The 21,662-nt window shown below is 43.3% G+C and overlaps 1 protein-coding gene across 1 annotated transcript; it reads left to right on the forward strand.

Annotated features, from left to right (window-relative positions):
* Positions 1-470: 470 nt before the first annotated feature.
* Positions 471-21,366, forward strand: spmip7 (sperm microtubule inner protein 7). Its single transcript, XM_014200778.2, has 9 exons — positions 471-1,088; positions 1,323-1,414; positions 1,512-1,588; positions 1,828-1,966; positions 2,114-2,181; positions 2,306-2,347; positions 2,542-2,649; positions 4,785-4,880; positions 21,190-21,366. Exons 1-9 carry the CDS (start codon positions 590-592, stop codon positions 21,311-21,313), a joined length of 1,245 nt encoding a protein of 414 aa, XP_014056253.2. The 5' UTR covers positions 471-589; the 3' UTR covers positions 21,314-21,366.
* The last annotated feature ends 296 nt before the right edge of the window (positions 21,367-21,662 follow it).

The raw sequence follows: 21,662 nt of genomic DNA on the forward strand, positions 1-21,662 counted from the left end.
TAGGTCTCTACAATTACTATTAGGATACTGAATTGTCATAGATAGTGGATCTGTGTCTCCATCTACTGACCATTTGCAGGTATTGCTGAAAATAATGCACACGTTAAATGAAACCAAAGAGAAGGCCCGCTGTGCAGTGCATACTTAAGTGGGTAAATGTATTTGTTATTATTTTGAATTTCCTCCAAATTACAGGGGAGCTCCATTCTGCAAATTCTCCTTGCAATATCCTCCCCTGTGTTAGATCATTTTTGCTCCACCACCACTCAAACCACCACCACAAATGCACATAAAGTGTTTTATAGCTAAACGATATTACAATCTAAATACATGTAATCTTATTCTTATTTTCTCTCTCTGATTAAATCATTGATTTGCTTAAATCCTGGAAAGGGTGATCCTCTTTCCAAATCAGTAATTTGACCCAGCAGCCAACATAGCAGTCTCCAGGCAACAAGATACTCAGAAAGTCATACCTGCCTTGACTTCGTCATAGTTATCCAACAAAGGCTCTGTGACTCAAGCAATCGTGGGTTTAATTATTATTATTTTTTGTATCTTGGTCTGTCACTCGGTGTCCGATTAAACGATGGCTGAAGTGTGCGTTCCATCTGAGCCATCCTCTGCGGATTTGCATCGGGTCAGACTTCTGCAATCAAATGTAAACCGAGTTAGTGCAAGATGGATGCACAGGCAAATGAACTTGCCCTGCGAGAGAGGTCCGGAGGGAAGATATTACTTCAACAGTTTACTAGAACAACAGAGGAGTGCATTCTCGAAATTCAACCTACTGGCCCATCCACCTGCGGACAACGCGCCCTTGGCGCCTTTACGAGATGAGGTCTTGTTGATTGATCCGTGCTCTGGGCATCTAAGTGCGGGGGCTGAGGTGGATTTGGCAACTAAAGGAAGACCTCAATTTATAGATATCCCTTATATTCCGTCTGGGTTATGGGTCGCCCCCGGCTCCAGAGAAAGGCCCCAGGCTTCTTCAGTCAGGCCATCAGCCGGGACATGCGACCTGTCAGAAAACAAGGCATGGAACTCAAGGACAATGCCAGACGCAGCTCTTCGGGCCAGTTTTGGAGGTAAAAATCTAAGTTTAAAGTAACCTAGGCCTAATTATAAAGTCAAATGTCAAGTACACTTATAAGGCTAACAGTATAGCATAACACACATAGGCCGACCCAATTCATTAGGCGAATGTATTTATTTTGGTTCTAAAGACTGTATGTATATAAATCCAACATTTCACTGTAGCCTACTATGCCAAATAGGCTTGCAGATTCCCGCACTTTACTAGCCTGATATGTCGTCAAAAGGTTGGACAAGTCATTCGAAGGTGAAACCAGGGCCTCCCAAAATGCCATGTACCCTGAAATCCTTCAGTTTTTCCCCTGAAAGAGAGAACCTGGTATAACCCTTTTACGTTTACATAATGATACATTTTCAACGGTTTCAAAGCAGTGAAGTGAAATCGTGTTGATTGTTTATGTGTTTGATTTTTGAAGGACGTCAGCCCCTCTGGCTCCAGTCAGTGGATAGAGAAGGCAGCACAACGTTATATCTACACTTCAGTGGCTCAGAGGTCAGGTGCCAACCAGGACCTTCACATTTTCTCTCAAACACATTGTGCAGCATAGTATAGTCACTGTGTTCCATTCTGATATGTATCATATGGTTTCTTTGACCTTGTGCATGATCAAGACATTGCAACCATAGCGTCCAGCTATATTCTAATTTGTGTACGCTTTAAAAAAAAATAAAGAATCCCAAACGGTGTAGGCCTAAGTGTGTCACGCTGCTTTGTAATATATTCACTTGCAGGGGCTATGAGGACGTCGGTTGGGACTCAAAATTACCGCGGCGCATGAAGCCCCCAGCAACCACCCTTGAGAAAATGGCGGACCCTGTGAATCGGCATTTCACCCAGAAGTGTTACCACAGCAAACCAGAGCTGTGGCAGGTGAGTGCATGTGTCTGGAAAATACACAACACTGAAGTTCATTTAAATACTGTCCATCCCAGTTGAAATGAGAGGATTTGGTTTTAATGGGACACCTGAAACCAACAAATAATGCAGAATTAGTGCTGCCTCTAACTCTTCTCTAAGGCGATTGGAGCCCATTGGAACAGACACCAGCTTCGTGCTAGGAATGAAGTGCGGAAACCTATAACATTGTGAGTGTTTTGGCCTAGCCTTATTTCAGGATGTGATAACGAGAACGGATTTTGCTAGATTGTCTTGTTGAAAAAAAAATAGGCCTGTTTCTTTGTTGTAAGATTCTTTCATTTTATTTCACAGCACCAGTCCCTGCCCAAACACCTGTCAAATTCCATTGTATGGGTAAGAAGTTCTAGCCTCTGTTTGTGCTCTTGCCAACTTTTAGGATTTTTCTGTTTTTGATATCTCTTTTTCACATCAATTTGTTTGTTTGTAGGTTCATGTGTAGGCTAAAGCAGTGCCTCTAAGGAAGAGTGAAAATGTTTCTCTGAGTGTGACTGGACTTGCTTTTGTGTGTGTCCTCTATGTTATTGGAGTGGTGTGGTAGGTTCCATGAACATGGACAACATAGATAAGACAGGACATGACTTCTACCCCTTGACTATGCAGCGGACCACTTTGCCCCCATACACTCCCACGGCACAGTATGTATCTTCGTGACGTACATGATCATTATACCACACTGCACAGTATAAGGGAAAGGCGGATACCTAGTCAGTTGTCCAACTGAATGCATTCAACTGAATTGTGTCTTCTGCATTTAACCCAACCCCTCTGAATCAGAGAGGTGCAGCGGGCTGCCATAATCAACATCCAATTCTTTGGCACCCGGGGGTTAACTGCCTTGCTCAGGAGCAGAACAACAGATTTTTACATTGTCAGCTCGGGGATTCAATCCAGCAACCTTTCAGTTACTGGCCCAACACTCTAACCACTAGGCTACCTGCCGCCCCTACACTCTAACCACTAGGCTACCTGCCGCCCCTACACTCTAACCACTAGGCTACCTGCCGCCCCTACACTCTAACCACTAGGCTACCTACCCCCCCTACACTCTAACCACTAGGCTACCTGCCGCCCCTACACTCTAACCACTAGGCTACCTACCTCCTCTACACTCTAACCACTAGGCTACCTGCCGCCCCTACACTCTAACCACTAGGCTACCTTACACAAGATACCTTGACTAATAATATACTAAGCATTATTGGTGGCATTGAAGATTCTAGTAAGACTGGAATCACACACATTCAAACGTATTATCTGTTTGTTTGTAGTTTCATTCATTAAATTGTATTCTATTGGATATACACTACCGTTCAAAAGTTTTGGGTCACTTAGAAATGTCCTTGTTTTTGAAAGAAAAGCAATTTTTTTGTCCATCATAAATACAGTGTAGACATTGTAAATGTTGTAAATGACTATTGTAACTGAAAACGGCTGATTTTTATGGAATATCTACATAGGCGTACAGAGACCCATTATCCTGTGTTCCAATGGGACGTTGTGTTAGCTAATCAAAGTTTATCATTTTAAAAGGCTAATTGATCATTAGAAAACACTTTTGCAATTACGTTAGCACAGCTGCAAACTGTTTTTCTGAATAAAGAGGCAATAAAGCTGGCCGTCTTTAGACTATTTGAGTATCTGGGGCATCAGCATTTGTGGGTTCGATTATAGGCTCAAAGAGGCCCAGGTGCACAACTGAGCAAGAGGACAAGTACATTAGAGTGTCTAGTTTGAGAAACAGACACCTCACAAGTCCTCAACTGGCAGCTTCATTAAATGGTACCCACAAAACACCAGTCTCCACGTCAACAGTGAAGTGGGGACTCCGGGATGCTGGCCTTCTAGGCAGAGTTCCTCTATCCAGTGTCTGTGTTCTTTTGCCCATCTTAATAATTTATTTGTATTGGCCAGTCTGAGATCTGGCTTTTTCTTTGCAACTCTGCCAACTCTGCCTAGAAGGCCAGCATCCCAGACTCACCTCTTCACTGTTGACATTGAGACTGGTGTTTTGCTGGTAATATTTAATGAAGCTGCCAGTTGAGGACTTGTGAGGCGTCTGTTTCTCAAACTAGCCAATCTAATGTACTTGTCCTCTTGCTCAGTTGTGCACCAGGGCCTCCCACTCCTCTTTCTATTCTGGTTAGAGCCAGTTTGCACTTTTCTGTGAAGGGAGTAGTAAACAGCATTGTACGAGATCTTCAGTTTCTTGGCAATTTCTCGCATGGAATAGCCTTCATTTCTCAGAACAAGAATAGACTGACGAGTTTCAGAAGAAAGTACTTTGTTTCTGGCCATTTTGAGCCAGTAATCAAACCCACAAATGCTGATGCTCCAGATACTCAACTAGTCTGAAGAAGGCCAACTTTATTGCTTCTTTAGTCAGAAAAACAGTTTGCAGCTGTGCTAACATAATTGCAAAAGAGTTTTCTAATGATCAATTAGCCTTTTAAAATGATAAACTTGGATTAGCTAACACAACGTCCCATTGGAACACAGGAGTGATGGTTGCTGATAATGGACCTCTGTACGCCTATGTAGATATTCCATAGAACATTTCCAGCTACATAGTCATTTACAACATTAACAATGTCTACACTGTATTTCTGATCAATTTGATGTTATTTTAATGGACAAAAAATTTGCTTTTCTTTCAAAAACAAGGACATTTTTAAGTGACCCCAACCTTTTGAACGGCAGTGTACATACATTTTTTTCCATTGTACAGTGCAATTTATGAATAATGTACAAATGTACAATATTTTTGTTCCAGCCGCCCCACCATCCCTGGCTATACCGGCAAGTCTCACTATGATGGTGCTCGGTCCTCTGGGTTCAGTCTGCCTCTTCTACCCAGCTCTGCCCCATGGTGAGTCCCTAATACCCTACATGTAGTCATACACAATGATTCATTACCATATTACATATATGTCAACCTCATTCAGCTGTGTGGGACATACAGTATGTGAAACAAGTGTATTCTTTCCCATTCACATTGGACAAGGATTACCACTATAATCCATTAGAGGGCATCCTAAACTCTCTAACAACATCTGCCTCAGGCTACGTTGATGACTGTGAACCCCAAGGCATCCATGGGCTTGCCAGTGATTAGACTGACAATTCCTTGATAACAGAATTCATGTTTTTAGTAGTGTACACCCGGCTTGTGTGGGCCCCATGGTACCTTTATTTCACAAAGGAATGTTCTGTTTTGTCCTTGAGCGACGCTATATATACAAAAGTATGTGGACACCCCTTCAAATTAGTCAATTTGGCTCTTTCAGCCACACCCGTTGCTGACAGGTATATAAAATCGAGCACACAGCCATGCAATCTCCATAGACAAACATTGGCATTAGAATGGCCTTACTGAAGAGCTCAGTGACTTTCAACGAACCACCATCATAGGATGCCCCCTTTCCATCAAGTCAGTTAATCAAGTTTGTGCCCTGCTAGAGAGCTGCCCCAGTCAACTGTAAGTGCTTTTATTGTGAAGTGGAAATGTCTAGGAGCAACAATGGCTCAGCTGTGAAGTGGTAGGCCACACAAGCTCACAGAACGGGACCGCTGTGTGCTGAAGCGCGCAGCACGTAAAAATCGTCTGTACTCGGTTGCAACACTTACTAGAGAATTCCAAACTGCCTCTGGAAGCAACATCAGCACAAGAACTATTCGTCGGGAGCTTCATGAAATGGGTTTCCATGGCCAAGTAGCCACACACAAGCCTAAGATCACCATGCGCAATGACAAGCATTGGCTGGAGTGGTGTAAAGCTCGCCGCCATTGGACTCTGGAGCAGTGGAAACCCTTTCTCTGGAGTGATAAATCACGCTTCACCTTTTGGCAGTCCAACTGACGAATCTGGGTTTGGCAGATGCCAGGAGAAAGCTACCTGCCTGAATGCATAGTGCCAACTGTAAAGTTTGGTGGAGGAGGAATAATAGTCTGGGGTTGTTTTTCATGGTTCGGGCTTGGCCCCTTAGTTCCAGTGAAGGAAAATCTACAGTATACAATAACATTCTAGGCGATTCTGTGCTTTCAACTTTGTGGCAACAGTTAGGGGAAGGCCCTTTCCTGTTTCAGCAATGCAATGCCCCGGTGTACAAAGCGAGGTCCATAAAAAAATGGTTTGTCGAGATCGGTGTGGAAGAACATGACTGGCCAGCACAGAGCCCTGACCTCAACCCCTTTCGAAAACCTTTGGGATGAATTGGAATGCCGGCTGCGAGCCAGGCCTAATCGCCCAACATCAGTGCCCGACTTCACTAATGCTCTTTTGGATAAATGGAAGCAAGTCCCTGCAGCAATGTTCCAACATCTAGTGGAAAGCCTTCCCAGAAGAGTGGAGGCTGTTATAGCAGCAAAGGGAGGACCAACTCCATATTAATAACCATGATTTTGGAATGAGATGTTCAATGAGCACATACCTTTGGTCATGTAGTGTATATCAGTTCAGAACCACAGCAGGTAGAAGAAAAATAGGTTTTTATTTCAATAATAATCCTGCAAAAAAAATGTAAACAACATACTTATTTTGAACTGTGACATGATGGCTCAAAAAGCATATACTGTATTATTTAAGGAGTTCTGAATACAATCTAAGCAGCTAGCTACCAATCAAATCACTTGGAAGTTTGGGCAATTAAAGCTGATCCACATGACTACTTGTTTATCAAATGGAGAATTTGTATTGGCTCAAGCTTTTCAAGTCCTGTCATACCATAGCAATTAGCACCAAGCAAAGAGTTTGGGTCTCAGTTCTAAAAGTTTTCTAACGGTTCCCCCAGTAATGTTGCCCGAACACAATATGGATGTTTTGAGAATGTGTTTAGGATGATTTTTGTTAATGTGTCCCCAATATACCCATAGGAACCATGTTTCTTACATTAATGATTGTATGCAGTTTGACAATATCCCATACTAACCTCAATATAACTACTCAGCTACACATTGTGGCTGAAGATTAAATATTCAACTATTACTAAAATGAAAAGAAAGAAGTGCTTGTAGTTTCAAATTGAAAGTATTTATGTGGTTACATTTAATTTCACCAAGAAATCTAAATTCCATGTAATAACATGGTATCTGTGCGATGCCCATTTAAAATGTGGGGAATACCTTTAGTTTTGAAATGAACCAAGGCCGCGTTCAAATCCTATCAGCAGTAGATCAACGTTATAGCGCGCTTTACATTTATAGGTCATTTCCCATTGAGCAGACGTATGCATATTTTTTCGTGAATGCGGTCTCTGTGAACTTGGGAACATTGTCTTTAAAAGGTGCTATTGCCGTCAATGACGCAATAAGATTGAATCCCGGGCCTAAATGTTTCTGTTAAAAAGGACACTAAACTGAGGGCAAATTGCAATCTTATAAGTACTGTGTATCCAGCCCCAGCTTTAGGATATGTCTGAGGAGGTTTTTTAAATCCTTGGGAGGCACAACTAGTAATCTCTTTCGTGCCCTAACATAACAAGACAGATTGGTACCTACTGTAAAGAGTGCGCAGAGAGTCAGGAAGCAAGTTCAGGGAGTGAGTGTTTTAATAAGTAAATGAAACAATAAACACGTAACACAAACCACGCGCCGACATGAAAACAGAATCAATAACGCCTGAGGAAGGAACCAGGAGGAGTGACAGATACAGGGAAGATATTCAAGGAGGTGATGGAGTCCAGGTGAGTGTCATGAGGCGCAGGTGCGCTTGACGATGGCGACAGGTGTACAGGATAATCAGCAGCCGGATGACCTAGAGGCTGGAGAGGGAGTATAATCAGCAGCCTGATGACCTAGAGGTCAGAGAGGGAGTATAATCAGCAGCCTGATGACCTAGAGGTCAGAGAGGGAGTATAATCAGCAGCCTGATGACCTAGAGGCAGGAGAGGGAGTATAATCAGCAGCCTGATGACCTAGAGGTCAGAGAGGGAGTATAATCAGCAGCCTGATGACCTAGAGGTCAGAGAGGGAGTATAATCAGCAGCCTGATGACCTAGAGGTCAGAGAGGGAGTATAATCAGCAGCCTGATGACCTAGAGGTCAGAGAGGGAGTATAATCAGCAGCCTGATGACCTAGAGGTCAGAGAGGGAGTATAATCAGCAGCCTGATGACCTAGAGGTCAGAGAGGGAGTATAATCAGCAGCCTGATGACCTAGAGGTCAGAGAGGGAGTATAATCAGCAGCCTGATGACCTAGAGGTCAGAGAGGGAGTATAATCAGCAGCCTGATGACCTAGAGGAAGGAGAGGGAGTATAATCAGCAGCCTGATGACCTAGAGGAAGGAGAGGGAGTATAATCAGCAGCCTGATGACCTAGAGGTCAGAGAGGGAGTATAATCAGCAGCCTGATGACCTAGAGGTAGGAGAGGGAGTATAATCAGCAGCATGATGACCTAGAGGTCAGAGAGGGAGTATAATCAGCAGCCTGATGACCTAGAGGTCAGAGAGGGAGGATAATCAGCAGCCTGATGACCTAGAGGTCAGAGAGGGAGGATAATCAGCAGCCTGATGACCTAGAGGTCAGAGAGGGAGTATAATCAGCAGCCTGATGACCTAGAGGTAGGAGAGGGAGTATAATCAGCAGCCTGATGACCTAGAAGTAGGAGAGGGAGTATAATCAGCAGCCTGATGACCTAGAGGCAGGAGAGGGAGTATAATCAGCAGCCTGATGACCTAGAGGTCAGAGAGGGAGGATAATCAGCAGCCTGATGACCTAGAGGTCAGAGAGGGAGTATAATCAGCAGCCTGATGACCTAGAGGAAGGAGAGGGAGTATAATCAGCAGCCTGATGACCTAGAGGTCAGAGAGGGAGTATAATCAGCAGCCTGATGACCTAGAGGTCAGAGAGGGAGTATAATCAGCAGCCTGATGACCTAGAGGTCAGAGAGGGAGTATAATCAGCAGCCTGATGACCTAGAGGTCAGAGAGGGAGTATAATCAGCAGCCTGATGACCTAGAGGTAGGAGAGGGAGTATAATCAGCAGCCTGATGACCTAGAGGTCAGAGAGGGAGGATAATCAGCAGCCTGATGACCTAGAGGTCAGAGAGGGAGTATAATCAGCAGCCTGATGACCTAGAGGTCAGAGAGGGAGTATAATCAGCAGCCTGATGACCTAGAGGTCAGAGAGGGAGTATAATCAGCAGCCTGATGACCTAGAGGTCAGAGAGGGAGTATAATCAGCAGCCTGATGACCTAGAGGAAGGAGAGGGAGTATAATCAGCAGCCTGATGACCTAGAGGTCAGAGAGGGAGTATAATCAGCAGCCTGATGACCTAGAGGTCAGAGAGGGAGTATAATCAGCAGCCTGATGACCTAGAGGTCAGAGAGGGAGTATAATCAGCAGCCTGATGACCTAGAGGTCAGAGAGGGAGTATAATCAGCAGCCTGATGACCTAGAGGAAGGAGAGGGAGTATAATCAGCAGCCTGATGACCTAGAGGTCAGAGAGGGAGTATAATCAGCAGCCTGATGACCTAGAGGGAGGAGAGGGAGTATAATCAGCAGCCTGATGACCTAGAGGTCAGAGAGGGAGGATAATCAGCAGCCTGATGACCTAGAGGTCAGAGAGGGAGGATAATCAGCAGCCTGATGACCTAGAGGCAGGAGAGGGAGTATAATCAGCAGCCTGATGACCTAGAGGTCAGAGAGGGAGGATAATCAGCAGCCTGATGACCTAGAGGAAGGAGAGGGAGTATAATCAGCAGCCTGATGACCTAGAGGTCAGAGAGGGAGTATAATCAGCAGCCTGATGACCTAGAGGTCAGAGAGGGAGGATAATCAGCAGCCTGATGACCTAGAGGAAGGAGAGGGAGTATAATCAGCAGCCTGATGACCTAGAGGTCAGAGAGGGAGTATAATCAGCAGCCTGATGACCTAGAGGTCAGAGAGGGAGGATAATCAGCAGCCTGATGACCTAGAGGTCAGAGAGGGAGTATAATCAGCAGCCTGATGACCTAGAGGTCAGAGAGGGAGTATAATCAGCAGCCTGATGACCTAGAGGTCAGAGAGGGAGTATAATCAGCAGCCTGATGACCTAGAGGTCAGGAGAGGGAGTATAATCAGCAGCCTGATGACCTAGAGGTCAGAGAGGGAGTATAATCAGCAGCCTGATGACCTAGAGGTCAGAGAGGGAGTATAATCAGCAGCCTGATGACCTAGAGGTCAGAGAGGGAGTATAATCAGCAGCCTGATGACCTAGAGGAAGGAGAGGGAGTATAATCAGCAGCCTGATGACCTAGAGGTCAGAGAGGGAGTATAATCAGCAGCCTGATGACCTAGAGGTCAGAGAGGGAGGATAATCAGCAGCCTGATGACCTAGAGGTCAGAGAGGGAGTATAATCAGCAGCCTGATGACCTAGAGGTCAGAGAGGGAGTATAATCAGCAGCCTGATGACCTAGAGGTCAGAGAGGGAGTATAATCAGCAGCCTGATGACCTAGAGGAAGGAGAGGGAGTATAATCAGCAGCCTGATGACCTAGAGGTCAGAGAGGGAGTATAATCAGCAGCCTGATGACCTAGAGGTCAGAGAGGGAGTATAATCAGCAGCCTGATGACCTAGAGGTCAGAGAGGGAGTATAATCAGCAGCCTGATGACCTAGAGGTCAGAGAGGGAGTATAATCAGCAGCCTGATGACCTAGAGGAAGGAGAGGGAGTATAATCAGCAGCCTGATGACCTAGAGGAAGGAGAGGGAGTATAATCAGCAGCCTGATGACCTAGAGGTCAGAGAGGGAGTATAATCAGCAGCCTGATGACCTAGAGGTCAGGAGAGGGAGGATAATCAGCAGCCTGATGACCTAGAGGTCAGAGAGGGAGTATAATCAGCAGCCTGATGACCTAGAGGTCAGAGAGGGAGTATAATCAGCAGCCTGATGACCTAGAGGTCAGAGAGGGAGTATAATCAGCAGCCTGATGACCTAGAGGGAGGAGAGGGAGGATAATCAGCAGCCTGATGACCTAGAGGAAGGAGAGGGAGTATAATCAGCAGCCTGATGACCTAGAGGTCAGAGAGGGAGTATAATCAGCAGCCTGATGACCTAGAGGTCAGAGAGGGAGTATAATCAGCAGCCTGATGACCTAGAGGTCAGAGAGGGAGTATAATCAGCAGCCTGATGACCTAGAGGAAGGAGAGGGAGTATAATCAGCAGCCTGATGACCTAGAGGTCAGAGAGGGAGTATAATCAGCAGCCTGATGACCTAGAGGTCAGAGAGGGAGTATAATCAGCAGCCTGATGACCTAGAGGTCAGAGAGGGAGTATAATCAGCAGCCTGATGACCTAGAGGTCAGGAGAGGGAGTATAATCAGCAGCCTGATGACCTAGAGGAAGGAGTGGGAGTATAATCAGCAGCCTGATGACCTAGAGGTCAGAGAGGGAGTATAATCAGCAGCCTGATGACCTAGAGGTCAGAGAGGGAGTATAATCAGCAGCGTGATGACCTAGAGGTCAGAGAGGGAGTATAATCAGCAGCCTGATGACCTAGAGGTCAGAGAGGGAGTATAATCAGCAGCCTGATGACCTAGAGGTCAGAGAGGGAGGATAATCAGCAGCCTGATGACCTAGAGGTCAGATATGGAGTATAATCAGCAGCCTGATGACCTAGAGGTCAGAGAGGGAGGATAATCAGCAGCCTGATGACCTAGAGGTCAGAGAGGGAGTATAATCAGCAGCCTGATGACCTAGAGGTCACATAATTTGCGCCTACCAACACGCACAGATCAGCTCGACAGAATGAGCACCACTAGGCTATCAAAGATTCTTACAGGCTTCATAGCTTAAACTTGAATCATTACAACTATATGCTACGTATCTGTCGAATTTGTGACTCTACGCAACGAGCGTAACCTACAGCCGCCACTTCTCCAGGTGTGCAATATTTTCCGTGGGAGAGTTTCAGAGAAGCAAACTAAATTAAACTTAGTGCGTATTCTATATTCATAGCCAATTTGTCATTTCCTACATGACAGTAGCCTATTTGAATCTGCCGTGAATAACAGTAATTGCCCATTCACATTCAGAAAGCAACACACACACACACACACACACACTAAAGCAAGAGAGCAGGGAGGTTTGGAAAAAGTAGGCTGTGTGTCGTTTTCATAGTATTGACATCACTGTTACAGTAGCCTATCACACAATGACTGTGTGTAATGAAAATGAATGACAACAGAGTGAACGTTTGCCTACTTCTTTGAGTAGGCTAGACACAGTAATGGTCCTGTACTACTGCGACATACAAAATGTACAAAAATGTAGGCCTATCTGAAATGCAGCCATATACACCAACATTTTCATTTTGCAAGCAAGAAAGCGCACAATGTTGAAGAGAAGCCCCACGAAGACTGGTAGGCCAAGATGCTCTCATTAAACAGCACACACCATAACCATTGATTTAGGACCATGGACAGAAGGCTACCGCCAGTCAGCGCGATGAAAGGATGCGCTGCCAATTTCAGCACCACCGCAGTGGACAGCCAGGACAGTAGGAGGACCGTGCCAGGGCTCACCTCAGAGCACAACAAGAGGCTACATTGGTCATTGTCCCTATACCCATAAAATAACGCAAAGCTGAGAATGTTAGAGCTCACTGAACCCTACAATGAAGCAATTAGGGTTGCAAAACGTTGGTAATTGACCAAAGTTACCAAATATACACGTTAAGAACACCTGCTGTTTCCATGACAAAGACTGACCAGGTGAATCCAGGTGAAAGCTATGATCACTTATTGATGTCACTTGTTAAATCCACTTCAATCAGTGTAGGAGAAGGGGAGGAGACAGGTTAAAGGATTTTTAAGTCGCGTGACAATTGAGACATGGATTGTGTATGTGTGCCATTCAGCCCTACGGGGTATGGTAGTAGGCGCCAGGTGCAGCACTTTGAGTGTGTCAAGAACTGCAATGCTGCTGGGCTTTTCACGCTCAGCAATTTCCTGTATGTATCAGGAATGGTCCACTACCCAAAGGACTTCCAGCCAACTGTGGGAAGCATTGGAATCTACATCGGTCAGCATCCCTTTGAAACTCTTTCGACACCTTCTAGAGTCCATGCCCCAACAAATTGAGGCTGTTCTGAAAGCAAAAGGGGGTGCAACTCAATATTAAGAAGGTGTTCCTAATGTTTTGTACACTCAGTGTATATAAATTCCCATAGATTTCTATAGTAACCTGTTAATTACCACTGTTTCCAAAAATTCCTGTAACTTTGGTCAATTAATGGGAGTTTTGCAACCCTACGATTGAAACATTTCCAAAATCTAAGTGGGTCCCACAGACAGACAGGCAGACAGACATCTCTCTCTCCCTCCTTCTCTCTCCCCCTGTCTCTCTCTACCTCTTCTTTATTCCCCCTTCTCATCTTTCGCCCTTCTTTCACCTCCTCCACCCTCCATCTTTCTCTCTTCCTCTCTCTCCCCTCCCTTCGGCTCTCTCCCTCACCCCTTTACCTCTCTCTCATCTCTCTCCCCCTCCCTCCTTTAACCTATTCTCTCTCTCCCCTCCCTTAATATGTCCCCCCCTCCTTCCTTTACACTTTACACTTCCTTTACACCTCTCTCTCTCTCTCTCTCTCTCTCTCTCTCTCCAATTTACCCATTGCAGCTTTATCACCAACTTGTTTGCCTTAAATGCAATGTATTGACTTATGTGTGAACTACCTTGATGCATATCTATGTATCAATATGCTTGACACATATCTTTTTGCATCGAACGCAATGTATTAACTAATCATGACTCATGATACATCTATTTTTGTCAATGTGGCACAGACTGACGCTTATCAATGACATTGTGTGTCGCAGACCAGTGAAGTAAGGACTGTAATTTCAGGCGAACTCCATGTGAAGTTTTGTTTCCCATGTTTCCGTTAGATCCCCGTCATCCTAATGCTTGTCAGCTTTTGTGTCGCTTTTGGAAAAAAAACGGTTGGTGGCTATCACATGACAGTGTCACCTAAAAGACTTAACAGCGACAGTTGTGACACAAGAAAAACAATGGTTGACATCGGCACAGAGGGAGCAGAACCACGCAAATAAAAATCAGGAAGAAAGAACCATTCATCATACTGCCAATCTTATAACGATAATAATACATGCCATTTAGCAGACGCTTTTATCCAAAACGACTTAGTCTTTTAAATATTTAAGTGTTTCCGTACTTACTTATACAAACTTTCATCCTTATTTCATAATGACCAAAATACAGTACGCACTGCTACTTCTTTGTATGTTGAAGTCAATATGAAACCCAGATAGATAAGCTAAAACTGTACTCAACGTACAAAAGAAGAAGACCACAAATAATGATTCGAATTGGATCGAATGGAACGTGTATTGCATACTATAGTCTACAATAACAAATAAGCAGAGGAAAACCATCCCCCAAAGTCAGGGAGTCTTGTGTGTCTGTTGTCCAGGACGTAAAAACCTGTTTCCTAGTTGGGCCCCAGTTGAGCGAATTTTACTGGCTTTTGGAGCAGCTCTCTCCAGATGGTTGAATCCAAAGCAGCTCGTGGTAATGGTGGTTTTTCACAACCCAGGTCCATTTTCCTGGTGCCCGACACCCTGTGAGATCTGTTTCCTCTACTGATTAAGCTGGCCTCCCATCTTTTTTTTCCAAAAAACAAAACAAAAGACATGTTCTCGGATTGATTGATTATCACCGCCAACATTCAGAGGCCTCTGGACTCTGGCTTATACTGTCTTTCTGATGTGCCTTTTCCTTCTAATTATTGTTACAATCGCTTACAAGCATTTTTTTGGAACAGTGTTGTCAATTCTCAAAACAGTGTACTTAAGACACAGAACTCCGTGGTCGTTTGCAAAACAGTAAATACATTTTCAAAATATATTTGCCTTCTCAAAGCATAAATACATTAATCAAAACTATATGATAAAGCGTAAAGAGTAGAACTAAAGAGTAGGATCAACTCACCTGCTTTCACACTATGATTTTACTATTTTGCAATATTCAAACAGGAGTTCAGTTCACATAACAGGGTTGACCTTAAACCTGAGGGACAAATGTAAATAAATCACATTAAATAAGTTTAAATCTTTAGAAATACTTTCCCAAAAGAAGAAAATAACTAGGACTTTACGATGGGGATTTACAGAGGAAATTAATCATTTATTTGAAAGAAAACACAATGCTAATGGACATTTTTAACACGGATCCAACTGTTAAATGTAGTGTTTTATAAAAATGCACAAACATAATGTTTGAAGGACATAAAAGGCACTCTATTCGTGGAACGACCCACTAAAGAGGTAAAGCTTTCTGATCCCTATGTCAAGTTTGGAACAAGCTGACCAGGCCCTGTCAAACTCCCAGTGGTTGTGGTGTTGCGCCTTGTGGAGGTTTTGTGGCCGCTTGTCTGCTTCTATCCATCTGCTTCTATCCGTCTGCTTCTATCCGTCTGCTTCTATCCGTCTGCTTCTATCCATCTGCTTCTATCCATCTGCTTCTATCCGTATGCTTCTATCCATCTGCTTCTATCCATCTGCTTCTATCCATCTGCTTCATCCGTCTGCTTCTATTCGTCTACTTCTAATTTGACATTTCTTCATTGCTGGTTCTGTTGTGTTTGGTGGCCAGCTGGCTGTGGCTATCATGGTGGCATTCGGTTTTGATGTGGCACTGTTAGCGCGTAAAGCTGGAGCTTGGGTTGGTGGCAAGTGCAGGAGGAGAAAGAGACAAAGGTGGGTCCATGCCTCATTATAAAGGGACCCAGGCAGGTGCACCCGTGAGGGCAATCAGAGACAACCAAACCGGGGTTGAGTTCGGTATTACAGAATGGTGTGCAACGTTGAATGTAACGGAAACGCTACTGTGCTGAATGACTAGTTGAAAAATGTTGTGATTATGGTGACCCAGAGGGCAGTTACCATATAGTGTGCTGCACAAGTTTTGCGATTTCAGATGGTCACACCCATATTGATCAGGTCAGACCTCGCCACAGCCACCAAACATGAGCAAACGTACCTCAAAGGCTGTTGAAGAACGGTGCACACTGTTTTGGAGAAACGTGTTGTTTAGTACAAGCTATCACGCAACATAGCAAACATTGAAGCGAACTGAAAGTCTCACACACAAAGGGTTGGGTTAACAGCATGAACTGGACACATCGTATACAAATCATAATAGCTCCTTTTCCCACATATGACATAAAATCCTTGAACGTTTCCAAGGTTCCGGTAGTTTACTGGTACATTTCTAAAGTTACTGTTAATATTCCCTCCCTTTGCAACCCTAAGAGCAATCAAATGGAACCTAATGTAACTATCACTCAATCTTTCTTTACTCTCCCAAAGTGGCAGCCATGATTCAAGTTCAAGTTGTTGGACATAAGGAGGCTTTTATAATAGGGACCTTGTAGCGGTCAAAGTAGATTTACTAAATATACACAAACATCAGCCCAAAAGAAATACCCTCTGTATCAGGCTTAACTTGTCCTATCTGCACAGAAATGAGGGCAAGACTGCGCAGACTGTGTAGTCTTGACTCAGACCGCTTGAAAAAAACAAGTTGAATCTGCCTAATAGGACCTCAAAAGCCTTGTTCACACTGGAGGCCATAATGCTCAAATCGGTTTTGTTTTTTCAAATCCAGTTTTGGAATTCTGACTGTCCAAACAGCAAGTTACAAGTGATCAAATCGTATTTGTGTGTTTAGACTGCAGCCATTTGCTAACATGGCTATGCTAGTTGTCATGGTAATGGCCGGTGTGTGTCCAGTTGCATAGGCTGATTGGTGGTGGTGCTTGTGCTTCCTCCTACTCAGAACTTGCTGTGTAGCAAGCTTTGGTTACAACCATGCCTGCCATGGAAGTCTCCCAGTTGCTTTGAATGTTCGAAATCATAGTGTAAGAACACTTTGAAAGCCTTAAAGGATAAGTCCTTTTTGGCTAGCCACAGCAGTCAACTAGCTAGATAGGTAGCTGTTTAGCTTGCTAGCACATTCACTCATTTGTTTGTAAACAGTTAGCAAGGTAGTTAGCTACCACATGTTCTTTTCAAACTGTCAACAGACTACAGGTAAATGCCAACATATTGTCTTAATAGGGCGTTGGGCTACCACAAGCCGCCAGAACAGCTTCATTGCGCATTGGCATAGATTCTACTGTCTGGAACTCAATCGGAGAAATGTGACACCATTCTTCCCAGGAAATTCCATAATTTGGTGTTTTGTTACTGTTGGTGGAAAACGATATCTCAGGCACCGCTCCGCAATCTCGCATTTAATTGGGTTGAATCTGGTGACTTCGACGGCCATGGCATAGAGTGAAACATCAGTAAGTTGAGCAGTCTTCGCCACTGAAGCTCCTGCCAAATGTGCCCCAACAATCACACCAGTCACTGAGATCTCTTCTTCTAGCCATGGTAGCCAAAATAATGGGAAACTAGGCCTGCCCAGCATTTTTATTCATAACCCTCAGCATGCTTTCAATATACTTTGTATCCCTCATTTACTCAAGTGTTTCCTTTATTTGGGCAGTTAGCTGTTGCTACCAAGATATGTCAAATAACAGTCTAAACACCACTTGAGAGGCAAAAAAATCTGATTTGACCATGCAGACACAAGTCGCATGGCCGGTATTCAGATTTGTATCTAATTTCAAACCACCTACGAAGGTGGTTTGAAATGTGGCTTGAAGTATCTGATTCCATGTGCTTTTTGGCGGTTCAGATTGAAGGAAAAAGATATGATTAGAATCGGATATACAAAAAATTGGATTTGAGTCACTTCAAAACTGCTAGTGTGAACAAGGCCGTTACGTACTGTATATTCACTTGGCACCTACCAGGACCATACAATTACGCAATTGGCAATTGAAGAGTTTGTTTCCAAAATGTTATATACACCAATTTTTCACATTTGTGTTTTTTCATCAGAAATAATTGCTTATGGGTACCTTCATGTGTGTATAAAATATTACTGTTCTCAGATTTTTTATTCATAGATGTTAGATGTGTATGAAAATGTTATTTTTTTTGCTAAATTTAATATATCCATTGTTTAGCTGGAATTGAATGTTCGTATGCTGTATATATTACTGTGTTATGTGGTTGTCTCACCTAGCTATCTAAAGAAGAATGCACTTACTGTGTGTCACTCTAGATAAATTACCAAAATGTAAAATGTACATGTTTTACATATACAGTGCATTCGGAAAGTATTCAGACCCTTCACTTTTTCCACGTTTTGTTACGTTACAGCCTTACTGAAAAATGTATTAAATACATTTCTTTCCTCATCAATCTACACAATACCCCATAATGACAAAGCGAAAACAGTTTTTTAGAAATACCTTATTTACATAACTATTCAGACCCTTTTTGCTATGAGACTCGAAATTGACCTCAGGTGCATCCTGTTTCCATTGATCATCCTTGAGATGTTTCTACAACTTGATTGGAGTTCACCTGTGGTAAATTCAATTGATTGGACATGCACGTCACAGCAAAAACCAAGCCATGAGGTCAAAGGAATTGTCCGTAGAGCTCCAAGACAGGATTGTGGCATTCTTAAATGGAAGAAGTTTGGAACCACCAAGACTTCCTAGAGCTGGCTGCCCAGCCAAACTGAGCATTCGGGGGAGAAGGGCCTTGGTCAGGGAGGTGACCAAGAACCCGATGGTCAATCTGACAGAGCTTCAGAGTTCCTCTGTGGAGATGGGAGAACCTTCCAGAAGGACAACCATCTCTGCAGCACTCCACCAATCAGGCCTTTATGGTAGAGTGGCCAGACGGAAGCCACTTCTCAGTAAAAGGCACATGACAGCCCTCTTAGAGTTTGCCAAAAGGCACTTAAAGGACTCTCAGAACATTAGAAACAAGATTCTCTGGTCTGATGAAACCAAGATTGAACTCTTTAGCCTGAATGCCAAGCGTCATGTCTGGAGGAAACCATGCACCGCTCATCACCTGGCCAATACCATCCCTTCGTGAAGCATGGTGGTGGCAGCATCATGCTGTGGGGATGTTTTTCAGTGGCAGGGACTGGGAGACTAGTCAGGATCAAGGGAAAGATGAACGGAGCAAAGTACAGAGAGATCCTTGATGAAACATGCTCTAGGGCACTCAGGACCTCAGACTGGGCGAAGGTTCACCTTCCAACAGTACAACGACCCTAAGCACACAGTCAAGACAAAGCAGGAATGGCTTCGGGACAAGTCTCTGAATGCCATTGAGTAGCCAAGCCAGAGCCCGGACTTAAACCCGATCGAACATCTCTGGATACCTGAAAATATCTGTGCAGTGATGCTCCCCATCCAAACTGACAGAGCTTGAGAGGATCTGCAGAGAAGAATGGGAGAAACTCCCCAAATACAGGTGTGCAAGCTGGTAGCGTCGTACCCAAGAAGACTCTAGGCTGCCAAAGGTGCTTCTACAAAGTCCCGAGTAAAGGGTCTGAATACTTATCTAAATGTGATATTTCCGTTTTCTATTTTAAATACATTTGCAAAAATTCTAAAAACCTGTGTTTGCTTTGTCATTATGGGGAATTGTGTGTAGATTGATGAGCAACATCGTTTTTTGGAATACGTTTTAGAATAAGGCTGTAACGTAACAAAATGTGAAAAAAGTGAAGAGGTCTGAATACTGTCTGAACGCACTTATTACTCATATTATAAAAATTTTTTAATATTGATTTCACTAATGTATAATTTGTACAGTTCTTTATTAAAAATGTAGTTATTTGTTACATTTGACTGTGTAAAACCTAGCAGTGCTTCTTATTTCTCTGAGAATGAGGCGGATATATACATTTTTGCAAAAAGAAAGCATGATTTTTTTTGTCCCTCTGAAATGAAACCATCAAGTGATAGATTTTAAACAAATACATGTCTGTCATTGAACAACCCCATGCCATGATTAGATAGTGAAAAAACACACCAATCTCTTTCATAACTTCTTTAAACAATAAAAGCGAATTTACCAACATTTCTGAAAATGGATATACAGTATACCATTTTGCAATGAAGCTCTTCAATTACAACCAATGAACTGGTTCTACAACGTAAAGGTAATTTCCACATCCCTTGTTACATTTGTAAATTTGTCTAAATCAGACTTAATCTTAATATTTCATCATCATTCATAATTGAACACAATTTAATTTACATCACAGTAAACTCATTCATATTAGTGTCCTCGCAGGAAGGGAGCTCGCCCAAAGACTAACAGCAAACAAGCACATTTTCAGAAAATAAAATGATCTTATTCCTCAAGAGTCTTCCGAATGTTCATGTGCACTATAAACACACTCAGAGGAGAGGAAATGATAGGCCTAAATGAAAATGTAGCTACAGGGCCTATAGGGCCTCCTTATATTTCCTTCCTACCAAACATGAAACAGAAATGTCTAAATGTTGCAATAAACGGTAAGGAAATAGAATGATGAAACGCTAGCAACTATTGTATGCATTTTAACTTGGGAAGGAAACATAAAAAAAAATGTCAATGCGGAAACGAAGTTCTCTCGTTTGGTGTGGGTTTGAAGAGTGCACAGGTGGAGAGACAAGCCTAGTGCGTCTTCGCCACAAGGCTGCTCTGTGACATAAACTCAAGAGTGACAGGGAATGCAAATACGATGAACCCTTCAATGAGTGGCCTGGGAATATAACCTAATTGAGGTTCAAGGACATCTGGCCTCCTTCCCTAGCCTTTGCCCCTCTTCACCTTGCCTTTACCTCTCCTGCCTTGTCGTTTTTTCATTAATATGGCTATTTTCTCCTGAACCATTAGGTCTATCCACTGGAAACTCAAGAACAATATAGACACATACAGTATATAAAGAATCAGATTTTTTTTATGTAAAAAAATATATCATTCAAGTATACATTTCCAGAGATTTTGAAAATAAACTGTTAATTACCATCGTTTCTGAAAATGACCAGGAGTTTTGCAACCCTACCGTTGAAACATTTCCAAAATGAAAGTGGGAAAGTTAAATGCCGGGCCAATGTTTGTAAAGTGAGGACTGTAACTTTAGGTGAGATCCATATAAAAAAAAAAATCCCATTCATCATAACTTATTATCTCTTTAATTGTGCACATTTTTTCATTCTTTTTTTGTATGGTCAGAGAGAGTTATATTCAGAGTTAAGTATGTGTTAGAATTCTGCTTTTAATATTATTTATGCTCCAACTAACTGCCTCAGTGTTGATGTGTTTCACAGGACCAATCAGGGTTTATGGAATCCTCCCGCTTATGCTCGCACTGCACCTCTGTCCAGAATGGTGACCACTGTGCCTCCACAAAACCCATTCCTACACTCCAAGCGGCCCGTTTTTCCTATTTAATGCCTCTTCAAGAACACATGAGAAATATTAAACAAAGCATATGAGAAACTTTGGAAGGTGTAGTCGTCCATTTTATACCATCCAATCTGTGAGTGTGAATAGATCTATAATGATGTGATGTCAATGACTGATTCCGGCTGAGTTGGAGAATAATGAAAGGCCTCATTAGCATAATTCCCCTGATTTAGATGAGTGGTTTTGTGACTTCAGGGCTGTGAGCTTTTTGTTATCATTGTCCTCTCCAGCCTGCGTGTGTGTGTGCGTGCGTGCATGTGTGTGTGAAGGTACAGTTGTTTAGCTGTCGGGAAGAGGCGTCCAGAGAATCCGGCCTCGCAGCCACTCCGAATAA

This window comes from Salmo salar, chromosome ssa01 (assembly GCF_905237065.1).
Source record: "Salmo salar chromosome ssa01, Ssal_v3.1, whole genome shotgun sequence".
Classification (NCBI taxonomy): Eukaryota; Metazoa; Chordata; class Actinopteri; order Salmoniformes; family Salmonidae; genus Salmo; species Salmo salar.